General features: G+C 40.1%; 1 protein-coding gene across 1 annotated transcript in view; it reads right to left on the reverse strand.

Annotated features, from left to right (window-relative positions):
- LOC139643168 (roundabout homolog 2-like) overlaps positions 1–16603 on the reverse strand; it is a gene marked incomplete at its 3' end in the record, with an annotated part of 74747 nt that overhangs the window by 16638 nt on the left and 41506 nt on the right. Inside the window, exons 3-9 of the mRNA XM_071518340.1 lie at positions 9076–9233; positions 8829–8949; positions 8540–8678; positions 5222–5358; positions 3945–3956; positions 3270–3394; positions 1559–1730 (exon numbers count right to left, since the gene is read on the reverse strand). Coding sequence (XP_071374441.1) covers positions 1559–1730; positions 3270–3394; positions 3945–3956; positions 5222–5358; positions 8540–8678; positions 8829–8949; positions 9076–9233 — 864 coding nt within the window. The remainder of the gene's footprint in view (positions 1–1558; positions 1731–3269; positions 3395–3944; positions 3957–5221; positions 5359–8539; positions 8679–8828; positions 8950–9075; positions 9234–16603) is intronic.

The raw sequence follows: 16603 nt of genomic DNA on the forward strand, positions 1-16603 counted from the left end.
CCATCTCGTCTGAGTGACAGGACTGCAATCATTTCCTCTCCAAAAAAAAACTTGAACAGATGTTAATTTAATAATGTGTGGGAGAAAAAGCCAAGAAACAAATGGAGAGAAGGGCATAAACAGCTCTCAGCTGGCAGTGGCTCAGCACTTAATGCTGACATTAATGCTTTTTCAGAGAGAAGTGTAAAGTGACTCTCCATCAAGGAGAGAGAGTTTTTATTTTAAACTGTTTCAGTATTTTCAGACCATTCAACTTTACCACAGCCAGGTGATAATAAAAAGGATGATTGCATTTGACTGACTGGCTTTTAGAACATACAGGCGCATCTCTGCCAAGGCAAGTGTGGGCAGACAAATAGCCTCTAATGTATTTAATGTTTTAGTAGGTCTGGACAATGGTGCAAGCATGTGTATGTGTTTTCTTGTGTGATGTTAAAGCCCAGTATGTATCAAAATAAAACAAATGTATCAACATGAATTAGAAAATACAAGTGGCAAGACATGTAAAATTATAATGCATGTATTTGGTATTTTCAAAGTATGGGAAAAATCTAAGCAGTGAGAAGAACATTGATCATGTGTCGTTAGAAAGTTAGAAGATCACAGCCAAAACTGAAAATGGTTGACTTCAGGAAGCTAAGTATATAGTTAAATGTATGTTAATGCAGAATGTCCTTGTTTTGCTACTTCCCAAGCCTAAAAACAGAGTGATATCTTGACATAAATTATAACTTCATACATGGTTCGGCTGTTAAGAGCCTCAAACTGGACATTCTGTGCCATCTGCCCTTTTAAATCTCTTTCTACTGAGCATTCAAGTTGCAGTTAGATCAGATCCTGTGTAATGTTGAATTGATCGCAGGACTACACGTTCCTTGATGTTATGTTATGATCTCTTGATGAGGCCTATTCAGCCATCCTGCAACTATTTATTTTTAATCACTAAGCAAATGGGGCAATTTATTTTGGAAACACGATTATTTTCTACAGTACAAATATTCTTTCATGAGATCTATCTTGTGACAAAGTATATTTTGCCCATAGCAATTGAATATGATTAATTAACATATGAAAATACCACTTGTCTCTGGGTGTATTGTATAATCAGATGTGAATCAGGGTAGTGTACTGAGCAATTGTAGTTTTTTTGCGATCTACCAGTTATTAGTAGCAATCCTTCAAACTGATAAAATAATTTAGTAAAAAAAAAAAAAAAAAATGATAGTTTTCTTTATGATGGGCTCATTCCAGTGAATGTTCATGTGCACTCAGCCATATATAAGTGTTGCAAGTACATAGTCATACTGTGCAAGTATTATTAAAATCTCCCTAACGCATAATGTACCTACAAGAGCGTAACGGCACAATGTAAGTAAAAAGTGTTTAAACATAATTACACTTTGGTGTTGGTAGATCACCTCCGGGAGTCAAGTGAACAGTAGATCTCATGCCTCAAGAAGGTTCAAGAAGGTTGCCCACCACTAGTATACTGTATAGAAGAGCATTTTCTATCTGTGTGTGTGTATGTGTGTGTGTATTTGTGTGCGTCCAGCCTCACCGTCTGCTACCTCAAGCTGGGCCTTGGCCATGATGCTGCCTGCTACAGTGAGGGCCTGGCAGGTGTAGTATCCTGCATCAGAGCGCTGCACAGACGCGATGGTCAGCTCTCCGTTCACAGACACAGACACACGGCTTTCGCCCTGGGTTGGCTGGTTGGGGAACAGAAGATCCTGCAGACAGAAACGTGTGAAGAAAAGTAAATGATATGGAATGGCCTACTGGTGTGGCAGCTCAAGCTACGGGTTGGAGTCTCTTGAATGTACTAACTTATGATACAAATATGTTTAATAAAAGCATTGTAACTTTTAGAAAATAAAGTAATTTTTTTCACACAAGTTATTTTTAAACATTCTAAAGAGAAAATTGGGACCCAAGGCAATGTTTATGCTTATTCTCAAACACATATATTTTTTTTTTTGGGAGCAAATTGCCAATTCAAAATGCCTAATGTAAAGGCAAAATCATATCACACACTTAAGTATTCACCCATTCCCAGTCAAACCACAACAGCTACATGAAGCGCCTGAAAGCCTAAAAAAAAAAGTAAAAAGTCTCTGCCTCCTCATCACCTAAAAACAGTATGAGGTCATCAAGGGCAAAAGTATTTACATTCAAAACAGACTCCATCAATTTAGAAAATAGATGTTTTTGTTCTCCATTCTGCAGAATTGCCCTCCCCCGCTCCATCTGATGGCCCACTTTGTCATGTGTGCACATCTGCTGCGTGCTTTTTAGTCTTGACACCAACGTAAAATAATTAACTGGCAAACTAAAAACTTCCTTGGTTTCTCAGCTCTTTTCAGAGATGAAGTTACCAACAGCTGTGAAAGCAGCACTATTAGCAAAGCATTCTGTTTTTCTATCATTTCACTGTTCTTTCACTTTTCACTTCCGTAATAAACATGTATCAGGTAAGCTTTTGCTGGCACACTGCACAAACATGGAAAAATGTATTGATTTTCACTGCATTAAAATACCATAACCTAAATTATATATGTTACATGTCATATACAGTATGTATGCCAAATATACAAGGATCCCTGGTGGTTCAAACTTGATGTGTAATTTATGGAGTTAAGTAAATTACATATATTGTTGTGTCAATCAACAAAACCAAATACTTTTAACTAGAAAGGCCTGAATAAAAAAAACCCAGCCCATTTAATTTAACTACATATTCCAACATTTATGTGCAATTCGGTTGGCAAAGTGGGAGGTCAATGTCTTGCCTAGTAGGGCTGAATAGCAATTTACACCCAGAGTGAGAAGCTTATTGTGATAACCTGCTGTTGGGGTCATGAAATTGAGGCATCACCACTGTCTGTTTCCCCACCCCAAGCAGACAAGCTGATGGGCAGCGAAGGACATTAGCCCGCTCCCATTATGTCTAATGACTCTAATGCAGCACATGAACATTGTTTCTTGTGAAGTGAATTGGCTGGTCACAGCCGTGTAGATTGATGATTGATGACCACTTCATTATCTGTACGTGGCACAGAACCATGCTCTGTTGCTCCCTGGCTCGATCCATTTAGACAGATCCTTGGCCATCCTTCATAATTCAATTACATCCGTGAAAGGAAGGTTACTTTGGCTGGTCCTGCTGAAGTTATGTCCGTATAACAAGACAACCACAAAAGAGAAATAACTCTCCCGTCACGCACACATGCAGACAGACACGCACATAATAAACAGACTAATGTCCTTACCTGGCTGCCCTCTCGCTGCCAGAAGACAGTAGGCTGAGGTTTGCCCTTGGTCTCACAGGGAAAGGTAGCTGTCCGTCCCTGAGCCACAATCTGGTCTCGGGGTCGCACCACAAACTGGGGCGCCTCTGAGGTCAAAGGTCAAATGAAACCACAACACAGTAGCAACATATGTGCACAGAGTTCTGTAGGTGTGTATTACAAGACTAACTACTGTGAAATAGAAATAGCTCAGCTGAACTTACAGCTACAAGCGAACGGTTCATGCATCAGGTCTATTCTATTCTTTTAAGACCCATTACTTGACTAAGCCAACCACACAAGCCATTCATCCAGGTGCCAACACATCTGAATGAATGATATCAACTAATTAGCAGGGTGCCTTAACACACATTCTCTATCCAGGTCTTTGAACTACGGTAAGGCATATCAACCACATCTGGACCCCCATGTTGAAGGAAGTGAGCTGCTACATCCATCCACCTGTTGCAACACAAGACTGCCAAGAAGGGCAGGGGTTGATACTAAGGATGTAGATGGATGCGCATGTTCAACATAAGCTCGATGAATGTGTATGTGGAATGCTACAGCAGTAATGTGTGTGTGCACACACATGCGTGCGTGTGTGTGATCAAAAACAGAGAGAGAGCATGCAGAATGGGATCAGCTCTTACTTACCGACAGGGCGAGCTGGTGACAGAACAATGGTGTGGGTGAGATTAAGACACAACACAGAGGAGGAAAGCAGAGGAGTAGAACAGAGGGACAGAAAAATAGAAATGAAAATCAGAAATGAATGAGGTGGTGTTGGGTTTCTGTCAATGAGCTTAGGGGAGAGGAGAGTGGGGCTCAGTCGCCAAAACAGGTGATGGCATGGGCCTCAAGGAGAGGGCATCACCTTGGCAACAACAGGGGAGGAGGTAACCAGTGCCAATAGACTTATCTGTAACACTTTACTTATACGTAACAATTAATAACACATTCACACATTTTGATCTGTTTGGATATCAAGTTCTCTCAGTAAACTGTAATTGGTTAGATGAAGCAAGACAAGACAAGTGCAAGTCCAGAGAAGAAGCACTTAGTAGATACAATAGTGATGCATATAATAACATAACTGCTGCACAATGTCTGAAAAGCATATTTTAGTTTTCGTTGGTAATTTTAGTAGTGGCTATTTTTTTGGAAATAATGCCAATTCCCTGGATGGCATTTATTTAGAAATTTTAATTGGAACAAAGTTTCATGACTGAAAAATGGTATATCACAATTCATGAATGACAAAAATAATACAAATAATAATATGACAATAAAAATAATATTTGTATACACCAAGGTATACAATAAAGTATGAATCAGCATTCATGAATATGTCATGTAACTCTTCTTCAGGTGTTATGAATGTGTTGCTGATGTGTTACTAACTTATCCAAAGGTGTAAGAACAATAATGTTTTTGACACACTCCAGTGATATAAGAAATGTTACAGAACAGATGACAGAGGGGAATCTCACCTGCCAAATGCCTAACATTTTTTTTTTTACATTATTAACCTTTACTATGAAATCGTTTCCCTATTTTTTCCATCCCTCTTTCGATAAGACAGCTCTCTCCCACGCCCCAGGAGAGAGAGTTCTGGTTCAGATATGGAGTGAGTGGGCTGGATGAAGAATGAAATCCCCAGGAGAGGTCATAACATTGCACTTAGGCTTTGGTTAGGTTGTTCATATCTGGAGCCTAGCTGGAGATCTGGAGCAATCAACCACATTGGGCCCCTATATGAAAGAAGAGCTGAGCCCAGCTCCAGGCTTGCAGCAGGGGGGCAATAACACTCACAAAGTGGGTAATAGAGGACTGATTGTCCTGGGGGCCTGCTTTGGCAGTAAAAAAAAAAAAAATAGCTCAGGGATGGGTCTTGAGCTTTTGTACCAGCTAGTCCATAACCAGTTACCCACCTCTGATAGTCAGGTAGGCAGAGGCTTCCACTTTGCCCACACGGTTCTCTGCCAGGCAGGTGAAGGTTCCCTGGTCGCTGGCTGATGCTTTCTTTATCTTAAGCAGGAAATCCTCTTTTTCATATCTGATGTCATACCTGGCAGCAGAGAGGAACACTGGAGTCAAGCTCACTGTAGTCAGCATTAATTATAAGTCAACTGACATCTAAGGTTGATTTTAGTAAAGGGTGATGGTACCCCCAGTTTCAGTCTCTCTCCGCCTACATCACTAGTTTGAAAAATACAATGAAATGGGCGTAGAGAGCAGCGGCGGAGAGGGAGGGGGGCGGTAAAGTAAGACCCTATAAAACATTCAATGACATTCACCTACTTTGAAAAAAAGAGAATTGTCAATTTAGTGCCTACAACAGCAGCAGTTCAAAATATGCACTTATATGTGGCGGTAATGCCTAGTATTCACATCTCAACAAATGTTTAAGTGTTTGCAACCACTTTAAACTGGAAGATTGATTATGATTATGTATATTTAAAAATACATGTTTTTAATATAGTATGTATATATAACAGAAACTGAAATTGAAGGGAGGCTGAGTAAACGCGTGTGATGTCTTAGAGGGAAGCTTTCATAAAGGTTGTGTCTTTTTTGATAGAATAAAGACAGAATTTCTGAAGCAATTAAGACTCCCTGCTGCACACACTTTGCTACAGAGGCAGAAAAAGGGGAGCAATTATGCTGAAATGAAGGCATGGCAAAATGAAAGGTGCTTTCAGCTGGAACCCTGACTGTTCCACTATTTCAATATTTATAAAGGCAAACCACCCACTGTGGTGTGGGTTGTGCAGTATGCAATATGTGTGTGTGCCTGTGTAAGTGCATGTGTGTGTGTGTGTGTGTGTGTGTGTGTGTGTGTGTGTGTGTGTGAGGGAGAGAGTCAAAGAGAGAGCAAGCGAATGAGAAAGAGAGAGACAGTGAGAGAGGAAGACAGACAAACAGTCTGAGAGTAAGGGAGTGGCTGAATCTGACAAACTGAATTTGATGAATGAGCTGAGCAGTAAGAAATGACTAATTCATAGAGATGTACCACGCATCAGTGTGTATCCACCAGTGCAGCATACTGTAAGACAGCAGTGGTGCAATAGGAGTGAAAGAAGCATCTCAGCGACCAGAGTGGAGCTAAGAGCCTCAGAGGGGCTGCAGACTGAACGGGTAGAGCAGCGAGGAGTTGGGCTCTCCCTCTCTGGGGTGTCTTTTGGTGTGAGAGACGCAGGGTTCCTGTGAAATTGTCTAGCCAGCCATACCGATTTAGAGATGGGAGACTAGCTAGGCAGAGAAATGGCACAAGTGGGTGAGAAAAAGACACAAATGAAATGGATGTTGCAAAAGGTGTGGGGAGAATATCGATGGGGCTTTGTGGGGTCCGTCCGGAGTCTGGTGAGGACTCCAGTAACGGCACATCTCTGACCCAGATACAGACTTCCCAGGAGGCTGACGGGTTCAGGAAAAGAATGAAAGAAAGGGAAGGAGGGAAGTGAGGCGAGGCAGTTCTGAAAGTAGGACATGTTTCTGGAGTCAAGGGGTACTGAGGGAGAGGGCAAAAAACGCAGGTAGAGAGACAGGCAGCTAGACGGAGAGACACGCAGGTATTATATTCTACCTCACTCCATCACCGTGACACCTCCGAAAAAAGGCACCACATTGTTTCTTTACAGTTGGTGGTAATTACCCAGAGTGATCATCTGTAACAGGTGTTGGTAAAACATTCTCCCAGCTGTGATTTCTGGATAACCTAATTTAACAGGGCTGACTAACTAGGTTGACTAACAGGCTTTATATTTACCCAAATTTAACCTCTTTACAAATATACAGTATGTGTGTGTGTGTGTCATTCAATCAAATGTCTAGAGAGTATCTGATGCACTTCTGATGACATAAATGAATACACATCCAAAAACATAAACTCAAATTAGTCTTATCATTGCAGAATTTCCATAAATCAAAAGGCAGAAGAATAGTTTTATTAATAAACCAATTAATAGAACATTCCTTTTCACAAAGGCACCAATGGGACACCACAGGTGGCTGTGGTGTCCCATTGGTGCCTGTGTGAAAAGATGTGGCTGCGACCGACTAATCGACTCTAATACAGGTGGAATAAATAATGACTTTAACAGTAATAGTAGTAGCAAGTACTGATCGCCACCATGTTTTTCTTAATATCAAAATGTACCCATGACCCTGTGCAAGTCCGCGTTTGCACAGATGGCAAAAACCAAAAGTGAAAAGAGTAATACATTTATATGCCACAGTAACCCGTTTAATCTGGGTGTAAGCCAGGCATTTTAACTGGGTTTCTCATGATTGGAGTGTGGGCATATCCAGGTTATTCTAACTGAGTTATAACATTTACATGCATTGACCCAAAACCAGCAACTGTATTAATAACAAAAATATCTGTGCACATAAATACAGCCACTGATTTTCTATATTTTTGTTTTACAGTTGTGTACAAATGTCTGAGACCAACATAGATTTACTCAACAAGTACTCAACAAGAGCCAAGTTTTTGATTGGGTCTTGGGATTTAAATTTGTAAAGTGCAATTTTGTTTGGTGGATCTGAATTGTTGCTCTTGATACTTGTGACAGCATTTAAAAAGGGTGAGTAAAATGAGTTGATGTGGGTTTACCCTCCACTACATCCCTGATTGTCACATAGTATGAGATGTCATTCAGGCAAGGCCTGCTTAAAATCCAGCAAAGAAATGATCAATGACAAGAATGTTTTGACTCATGGCTATATTGCATAATGATGATGCATAATGATGTATAAGTGAAGGAAGTATAAAGGCCCAAGCCATAGCTATATACTGTATATTGTAGCAACCTCATAACACAATCATGTCAGGCTCACAATGAATTAGAATGAATATGAAGTTTTCTGATATTATTATAATACACTTAAAACGTGCCTATAATGTGGGTACATTTGAATGTCTTATGCACAACATACACACATAAAGTACGGTGTTACCAACAACACCACCTTACCAACAAAAAATGCTTTCATCTCTTGGTAGCAGAACAGTCCAAACAGCACATTTCACTTAGCTGGGATTTAGGAATCAGATTCTCTGTGGTTGAGAAATAATGTTTGCCACACTGACCGGAATCTTTATGAAGCAACATGCTGGATGCTTGTCTGTTGTAGACAGGGACTCATTAGCCCTGCTTCAGTATCCATCCATTACCACTTTTACAATATTAGCTATGCACACACACACACACACACACACACACACACACACACTCATTCCTCACCTGCCGCGGGGCACATCCACGTCCTCTTTTTTCCAGCGCAGTGTTGGCGGCGGGTCACCATGGACCTGACATCTGAACTCTACGCTCTCCTCAATGAGGACCACCTGGTTCACGGGCCGCTGCACAAACACCGGCCTCTCTGGATGTGGGCAGCACACATAACACGGATACTAAGTATACTTCAGGCGCACTGGTAATTCTGTGCTTGTGAGCAGTAATTATCTGAGGAAAAAAAGTGGTGTTAAATTGTTTTTTGAACTAGAATAAGAACGTACACCAGGCTCCTTACCAAACACAGAGAGCTGAGCGGTCTCACTTTCTCTCTCCCCCACCATGTTGGCCGCAACACACACATACATCCCTGCATCACTCTTCCTGGTGTTTGAAATGGTCAGCTTCCCTCCCCGAACCTGACAAAGAAAATGTGTGATTGCAGATATATATGAGCTTATTCAAACTGTTCCAATTGCAGCTATTTCACATTGGATATCAGGTGCAAGTAAAGGCAGAAGAGTGCATCCTGGGGAATAACCCACCGTGATCCTGTCGTCTTTGAGGTCCAGACGGGCCTTGTCCTTCCTCCAGTAGGTGGTGGGCTCAGGATGCCCGCGTGGAGCCTGACACTCGAGGCTGGCAGGCTCTCCAACCGCAACCACCACGTCCTGCGGGTTCTGTCGGAAGTCGTCACGTAACACTGAGGGACAAAAAGGGGGAGGGAGCAGTGGTGGGGTGGTTACTTTAAATGTAACGATGGCTCTTCCTTCAGCTGATTGAGTTTAATTTTGGTTCAGCGGCTACATTCTGAAAGAGAGCTTGCTGTAAGATGGAGCAGTATTGGTAGGCTGACCTGTGGCTTCTACCACCTCTTCTACATCAGAGAAAATCACAGTCTATCTCAATGGTGAGATAGACTGGACCCAACTATATTAGGTTTCTGAGGCTACCTCAGGATACAGAGGTATTGTACCTCCAAAGACATGCAGGTTAAGTGAATTGGAGACTCGAAATTGCACATACTGTAGGCGTGAGTGTGTCTGATGTGTATGTATTATGGTATATAATGTAGTATGATATATGACATGTGTATGATAAGGTATGTAAAGCCCTTTGAGACATGCTTGTGATAAAGGGCAATTATAAATAAACTTGACTTGACTAGCAGCTGGTAGCAGGTATAAGAAAGGAAAGATTTACGGAAAGATTTAAAAGATGATACTTTAGCCAGTCTAATATTCTCAGTAAGCTCATTCTAAAGTCTAGGAAGCCTGATGGCAATGGCCCAATCACCTTTTGTTTTCAATTTACTGTGGCACAGCCATTAGTGCCTGGCTCAACGACCTCAGGCTGTGGACTGTGCTTGCATGGGGCTAATTGGTCTGTGATTGGTCTGTACCTTGGTGCCAGACCCATCCATGTTTAATTGATAACAGTAAAATCTTAAATCAATATTAAAACTAGAAGGGCACTCGGAGAGCGCAGACCTCCGCCAAGGTTTGTGCTATTATTGCTTGTTCGTGAGTCAGATCCGGATCCGCTCCAAAATTTAATGGGTTCTTCCTTGGCCCATGCTACACCCTCCCACAAAGTTTCATGAAAATCGGGCCTGTAGTTTTTCTGTAATCCTGCTAACAGACAAACAAACAGACAGACAAACAAACAGACAAACAAACGGCACCGAAAACATAACCTCCTTGGCGGAGGTAACTAATAGGTAATAAATGTGAAGATACTAAAAATGTAAAAGAGTGATATGAACTTGTCTTTCTTAAGTATACCAAGCTGCTGCATTTTGTACAAGCTGGGAACATGAGGAGAAAAAGGGATTTCAGTAGTTGCAGTCTAAATGAGAAGAGTGAAAAACAGGGATTGTTTTTCAGATCACGAAGAATAAAAGCATAATGATTTTGGAAGTTTTTCTCAAATGAAAGAAATAAGATTGCACAACTATCTTAACCTGTGCATCAAAGCTCAAATTAGCATTACTCTTAAATGTAATTTGTGGTGAATCAACCTAATGGAGTTGGGTTGGTAGTCCAAGAAGCACTATCTCTGATTTGGTTTCAATGACTTGAAGAAAACTCTATGACATTCAGAACTTTATATTTGCAAGGTAATTTAAGAGAGTGGCTAGACTATCAGTATCAATAGGTTTTATGGACAGATGGAACTGTGTGTTGTTCGCCTAATAGTGAAAATGGATGTTATTTTTGTGGATAATACTGCATGTCCCTGCATTTAATCTTTGCTGACGATGAAGATGAGCTGCATATGATGACTGAAAACATTTCACTGTAAACGCAAAGGAGAACTATGTCCAAGACACCAACTTAGTTTTTCAGGCAAACTAATTAAATGGTATGATCTACCGGCCATGCTGAGCTCTAAAATAATTGAAATATTTTCTGGGCATCTGCCACTGAAAGAAGGACATTGGTCATTGTGCTGTGAAGTGCACTAAAACCAGAATTATTTTGACTCATAAAATACATCTGTTGGGTTGAGAAAACGTTAACCCTGGATAAAAACGTCAGTCCGGGCCTGCTGAAGACAAAGGGTCAAGACTAGGTTTCTTGAGAACAGTTTGAACCACTACATGCTTAAAACTGGAAGAGAAAGTACCAGTGGCCAGAGCGCTATTGATTAGAGATCAAATTCTCAGACTGAGTCAAATGCCTCTATGGTACAGGTGGAGGGTCTCGTCTAGGACCAGGGGTGAAACGGCTTCAAAACAGCAGAATTATCAACAGTGACCAAGGAAAGTCCCTGTGAAAGGGAGAGAGAGAGATCTGCTACTCTGTGAGTCTCATATCCTCAACTTTTTTAGTACACTAAAAATTCTTCACACTTGTCTTGAGAGGCTTCAATGCAATGGCTAGAAGAGGGGCTGATAACTGAGTCTATAATATTAAAAAGGACCCTCGAGTTCTGAAAGCTCTTTGAAATAAAGCCAGATAAATACGCCGCTATTGCATTCTTTACCACTTTCTAATACTTGAATATTTAGTCCCTCATTATATTGTTGTTTGTGTAAATTGTATTGACAGTTTGTGTTGTAGTTTATTAGTATTCCATTTATGTGCAGCTTTTCTGCATTCTCTCGTTGCGGCCAAAAGTTATATTTAACTTATCCATGGCAGGGTTGATTGTACTTGATTTTATGTGTTAAAAGGAGCAACGGTGTCAAGAATACTCAATCAAACTCCTGTAAATAAAAAAACTAAAAAACTCCTCACTATTGAACAGAAGTGCTGCAGTAATGTTGGAAGTGATTGCAAAAAGGACCTCAGAGAATTTCCTAGCAGAGGAAAAGTTCAAGTTGTGGGAACAGAAGCTTGGAGAGGGGAAAGACAGGAGGGTTGAACAGCAATGGCCTTAGAGTCAGATACACACAGTACAAGATATACAATGCTTTAAGTGTATGTGTTTATGTACACAAGTGTCTTGACTTGCTTGGATTTATCTCTTTTGCTTACTTGATTTCAACCATTTTACTCTTGGGGGAGAAAAAAAAAATCCTCCAGTGGACTCAGTGTTGTGCAAATTTGTACATCTCTTACTATGGTGTTTTTGATTCTTTCATTTGGGCTCTTCTCCAGCCAATTCTTGATCTTCCAGTATGCACTTTCCTTGTACGGTCTAAGTGAGGGAATGCCTGGAGGTGTTGTTTTCCTTATTGTTTTTCCAATCCAGACCCACTTTGTGCATTTGTGCTTGTATTTGTTGCTCAGGATGTTTGGGCAATGTATGCCAGTGATGTTTCTCAGATGTTTGTTTGGAGTTTATTGATGTCCTATTATGTTTGTGATACCGAGTCAATCGGATTTGAAAATATGCAAGGATATAACACCGGATTTATTTGACCATTTAAATGTTCACATATATTGAATGTCTCCCTCCTGTTTTTATGAAGCTGTCAGCCACTGTGAACTACTCTCCAGAACGGCTTGAGATAGATCATTTTGATGATTGTTTATCTTTATCAGAATCCAATAATGTCAAATGTTTTTTTCTCCATCAAGGTTGTCTTTCTGGAAGGCCAAAAGTGTGAGATCTAGGGGCATGTTGCATTATATGCTCTGTTCAACAATGGCCAGTGTGCTAGGAAACCATTGTATGGCAGTGTGATAGGTGCATGATCTGTCTTGATCATTAGTTAAATCGTAATTTAAATGGACTCTTTCTAATTTGTGTTTATTGAAGTAATCTATTGGCACAAATATTGTTGCCATTGGTTGAAAACCTTTCATGACCAAAACATGCAGTAAGTGGTTAAACTCTTCTCTGGAACAATGAAGTGTTATTGAAGTGCAAGTATTATGGATCAAATATTCATGCATATCACTATACACTTTTGTTTTTCTGTAAAAACATATTAAATTGCAGTTACGAATGTTACGCACACCATCTGTGGAGATATGCATTTGTTTAAAATTAAACAGTTCAGTGATCACATTGCCATATGTTCTTTGAAACCTCTATTACTTGGAAAGTGTACAACTGAAACTAAGATTTGGTATTTTCAAGAAATTGTAGTTAATGCATGCTGTTCAATCAATCCCAAACTTGAGACATGCACAGTCACCCCACCCCAAAATTTTCTTACTAAATGAGCCTTTGTACCCTCTGACATACAATTTTGATTCTCACAGTTTATATAGAATAAACTAAGTATTAAAATGCTGTCTAAGCCTGACTTCTAGCTTACTTTTCTTCTCCTAGTTCACTTCTTGTTCAATCTTGGCAGCGCTCCCGCCTCACGCTGATGGAGATAAGAGATTTGAATGAATGGGTCCTAAATACAACGGACTAACCTGGTTTAATTAAAAAAATGTAAAAATGGTCCCAGGACTCTGAATACTTCACAGGCATCACCCTTTTATTTTGAAATGAAAAGCAACCATAATTTTGTGTTTAATGCTTTTTCATATGGATTGTAAGATTTTGCATACTGGAAAACCACTGTTAGTTGCAAATGTCAAAAAAGCAAGATAAGAAAAAAATGGCAACATAAAATATCAATACAAAATGGATAGGCGCCACACTTTCTCCATTAAACAAATTCTTATTAGATTTATTCTTAAAAGAAAAAAAAAAATTGTGTGGAGCTTCACCAGGGAGGGATAAGTCTGAGATAACCTAGTTAGCTAGCAGTGTCTAGTCTGCAAGTTGAAAAACAACTTGACAGACAGCCGGCTGCTTCAGAACTTGCTCCTTCTGTCACAGATGGCGTCCCAAATATCAACTCAAAGTTACTGTATCAAGACGCAACAGGGATGACTGTACTGACAGTCACTTTCTGAGGCATCACTGGAAATGTCTTTAAAAAAATGGAGATAATGACTTAGATCTTAAGATGAAATGAAGCCTTTTACCTTAAAAGCTTATGACATTTTTGTTTTTGTGAGATGTCTACTGGAGGTCTATTTTGAATAATAATCAACTGTGAAAATAAAGATAAAAATAAAGAATAGCCTGTGTGCGAATAAAACTGGGTTTCCAAGTGTCATTTTTATTTAGGGTTTAATTAATGGTTGATTAATGCAAAAGAGAGGGGAGCCTTATTAGAAATCCCATGTGTAGATAATTAGATAAATAGATAATTCTCATTTTAAAAGGGGGAAATAATAGTAATGTTAATATCTAAGCCCCTTTGCTCGTTTCAATTACACTGTTGCTGTATACCAGCTAATACAATTAAAATATGTTTGTCAATGTTCTGACTGATTTCCCAGCTAATGTTTAATGCAAGGCAAATGCATGGGGGATAATTGAAAGTAAACAATAGTTTGTAAAACTCTGAGTGACATAGACTAAAATAACCCGGCTTGTTATTCTGCATACTTTTTATCCTTATTACAACCCTTAGCAGTCCTGCTGATATACTGTAGGATGAATTCTAACTCCCAGAGGACGCCTCCAGTGAAAAAGGAAATCAGGAAGGAGCCAAAGGCCCCACGGCCCAGCTGTCAATCACATCCGCTCTGTGGTGGAGTAAATGAGTCTCAGTCACAGAGACAACACTGGGATAGACATATGCCTGGCTGGCTGTCACATGGTGCTGCACACTTGGTGAGCCATACCGTTCCCATGAAGGCGATGTTCCACCCTCCCAGTGACACAGCCACCTTGTTCCTGCTTTGTCACATCAAAGATACCTCTAAAACAGCAAAGCTTGTCTCCAGAGACTATGAATCTCACCAATGCATACTATGGGGAAAATATGGGTACTGGATAACTCAAGAAATAAAGTTAAAACACAATTACAGAGGAGTGCTGGAATGGTAAAGTGGACAAAACAGGTGCTGTGTCCTATTAATGCTATTGGTGACAAGGACCTAATTTGATTGAGTAAATTCCAAAGCAATGCTCTCTAAACAAAACACTAAAGTCCGTGTCCAGCAACTGTGACACCTAGTGAGCTGTGTCTGAATTATGCACAATAATGCACACTGTGGGAAAGCATCTGTAAATACACGGGTATTGAATAGCTCAACTAATAAAGTCTCTTGGAAATACAAGGATCCGTGTCCTATTAAATGCTGTCGGTGATGGGGACCTAATTTGTTCAAGTGAATCCCAACGGAATGTATTACACCTCTGCAGTGACAGCTATCCCACACAGTGAGCTTCCCCCACACACTGCTGTGGCACACCCCCCACCCCCCTTTCTGTCCTCATTGGGAGGCTGTTTCTGCAGGTGGTGTGGGTGGATGGGGATATGGAAGGGGGGGGGTTCTGATCCGCTGGTCTCAACTGCGGAGCCCCTGTGGAGGCAGCGCCCATGTGTAGTCTGTTGTCTGCTGGTAATTATTTCAGATGCTAGGGCCCCTGCCACCGCCGAACGCTGTCTGATTGAGTATTGCTCAATTATTCAAACAAGCCATCCAGAGGGCTCACTCATTCACCACTTTCATTTATCAAATCAGAAGCAGAATGATTTGTAAATGGGCTTCGTTCCACGGCACAATGGGTGGTAAAAATATGTGACAACGTGGAAGTATCTGAATACAAATAACCATAGAGGGACTCATTATATGATTAACAGGAGAAGGAGGGGGGTTGGGTATGGGTGGTGGTTGTAAATTTTTATATATTCCAGTTTAATCGCATCTGGGTTTGTTGAGACCCTCTTCAACTAAAGCAGTTCTGTGTAACATAAAATAATTTCATTTCATTTCACAACTTTCCCCTTTGAGATTCTGCCCAAGACCTTGATACTTTTTGCGCAGCTCGCAAGCTCCCCAAAATAATTCCAAAATAGATGATTAAATCCAGTTGGCAACAACCACATGGATTTAGAGCAGTCTGTATCTATGCCAATAGTTGATGTTTCAAAACATGCCCCAGGTCTACACAGACAATGCATTTATTATCGTCTCTGCTATGTTTAATGCCTCTAGTATCCATTAAGCTTGCATGCATCTCCTGTACTGTCTCTCTTCAAGCACGCAAGTCAGTGTTGCTGAGCATTGCTTCATACAGCTAAAACAGGGAAGGAAAGTAAGAAAGCTTCGTGTTGGATTTGATTTGGAAATCTATATGAATCTGATATTGAAGTGATAATTAGAATTTAAAGGTGAGCAAGACAATATAAAATAGGGACACTGATAATCACTACAGTATGCACCAGTAGGCCTACACTATGAATTTTACTATTTAAATATAGTTAAGTGGCATCACCGATAATTGTGATGAAATAATTGTGATGAAAGTGTGATGAAACCAAAATACAAAATTAGATAAGTAGTCAGTTTTTCCAATGAATCCTGTTATGTGCAGCTGTAAAAAAAAAAAAAAAAAAAAATATGAGAGAGATGCTAATATTTTCTAATCAATTTTGACCTATTAATTTGGCACTAATTGAGCCAGTTCAAAGCATCAGATGATTGAAAAAGACATTCATTCACCTGATAATACAAAAGAGAAAAAAAAAAAAAGGTGTGACAGACAGATGGTGATAGCTGACTTAATTACAACCCAATTAACTCAGACATTTTGCTTATTTTGTAGTCATTTGCTTGTTTGATTGCCTCTGTGTGTTTGTGTTTGTGTTTATGTGTGTGT

This window comes from Centroberyx affinis, unplaced genomic scaffold (genome assembly GCF_046629955.1).
Source record: "Centroberyx affinis isolate AG114_WGS23_722 - 3 ecotype Tasmania unplaced genomic scaffold, CSIRO-AGI_Caff_v1 ptg000567l_1, whole genome shotgun sequence".
NCBI lineage: Eukaryota > Metazoa > Chordata > Actinopteri > Beryciformes > Berycidae > Centroberyx > Centroberyx affinis.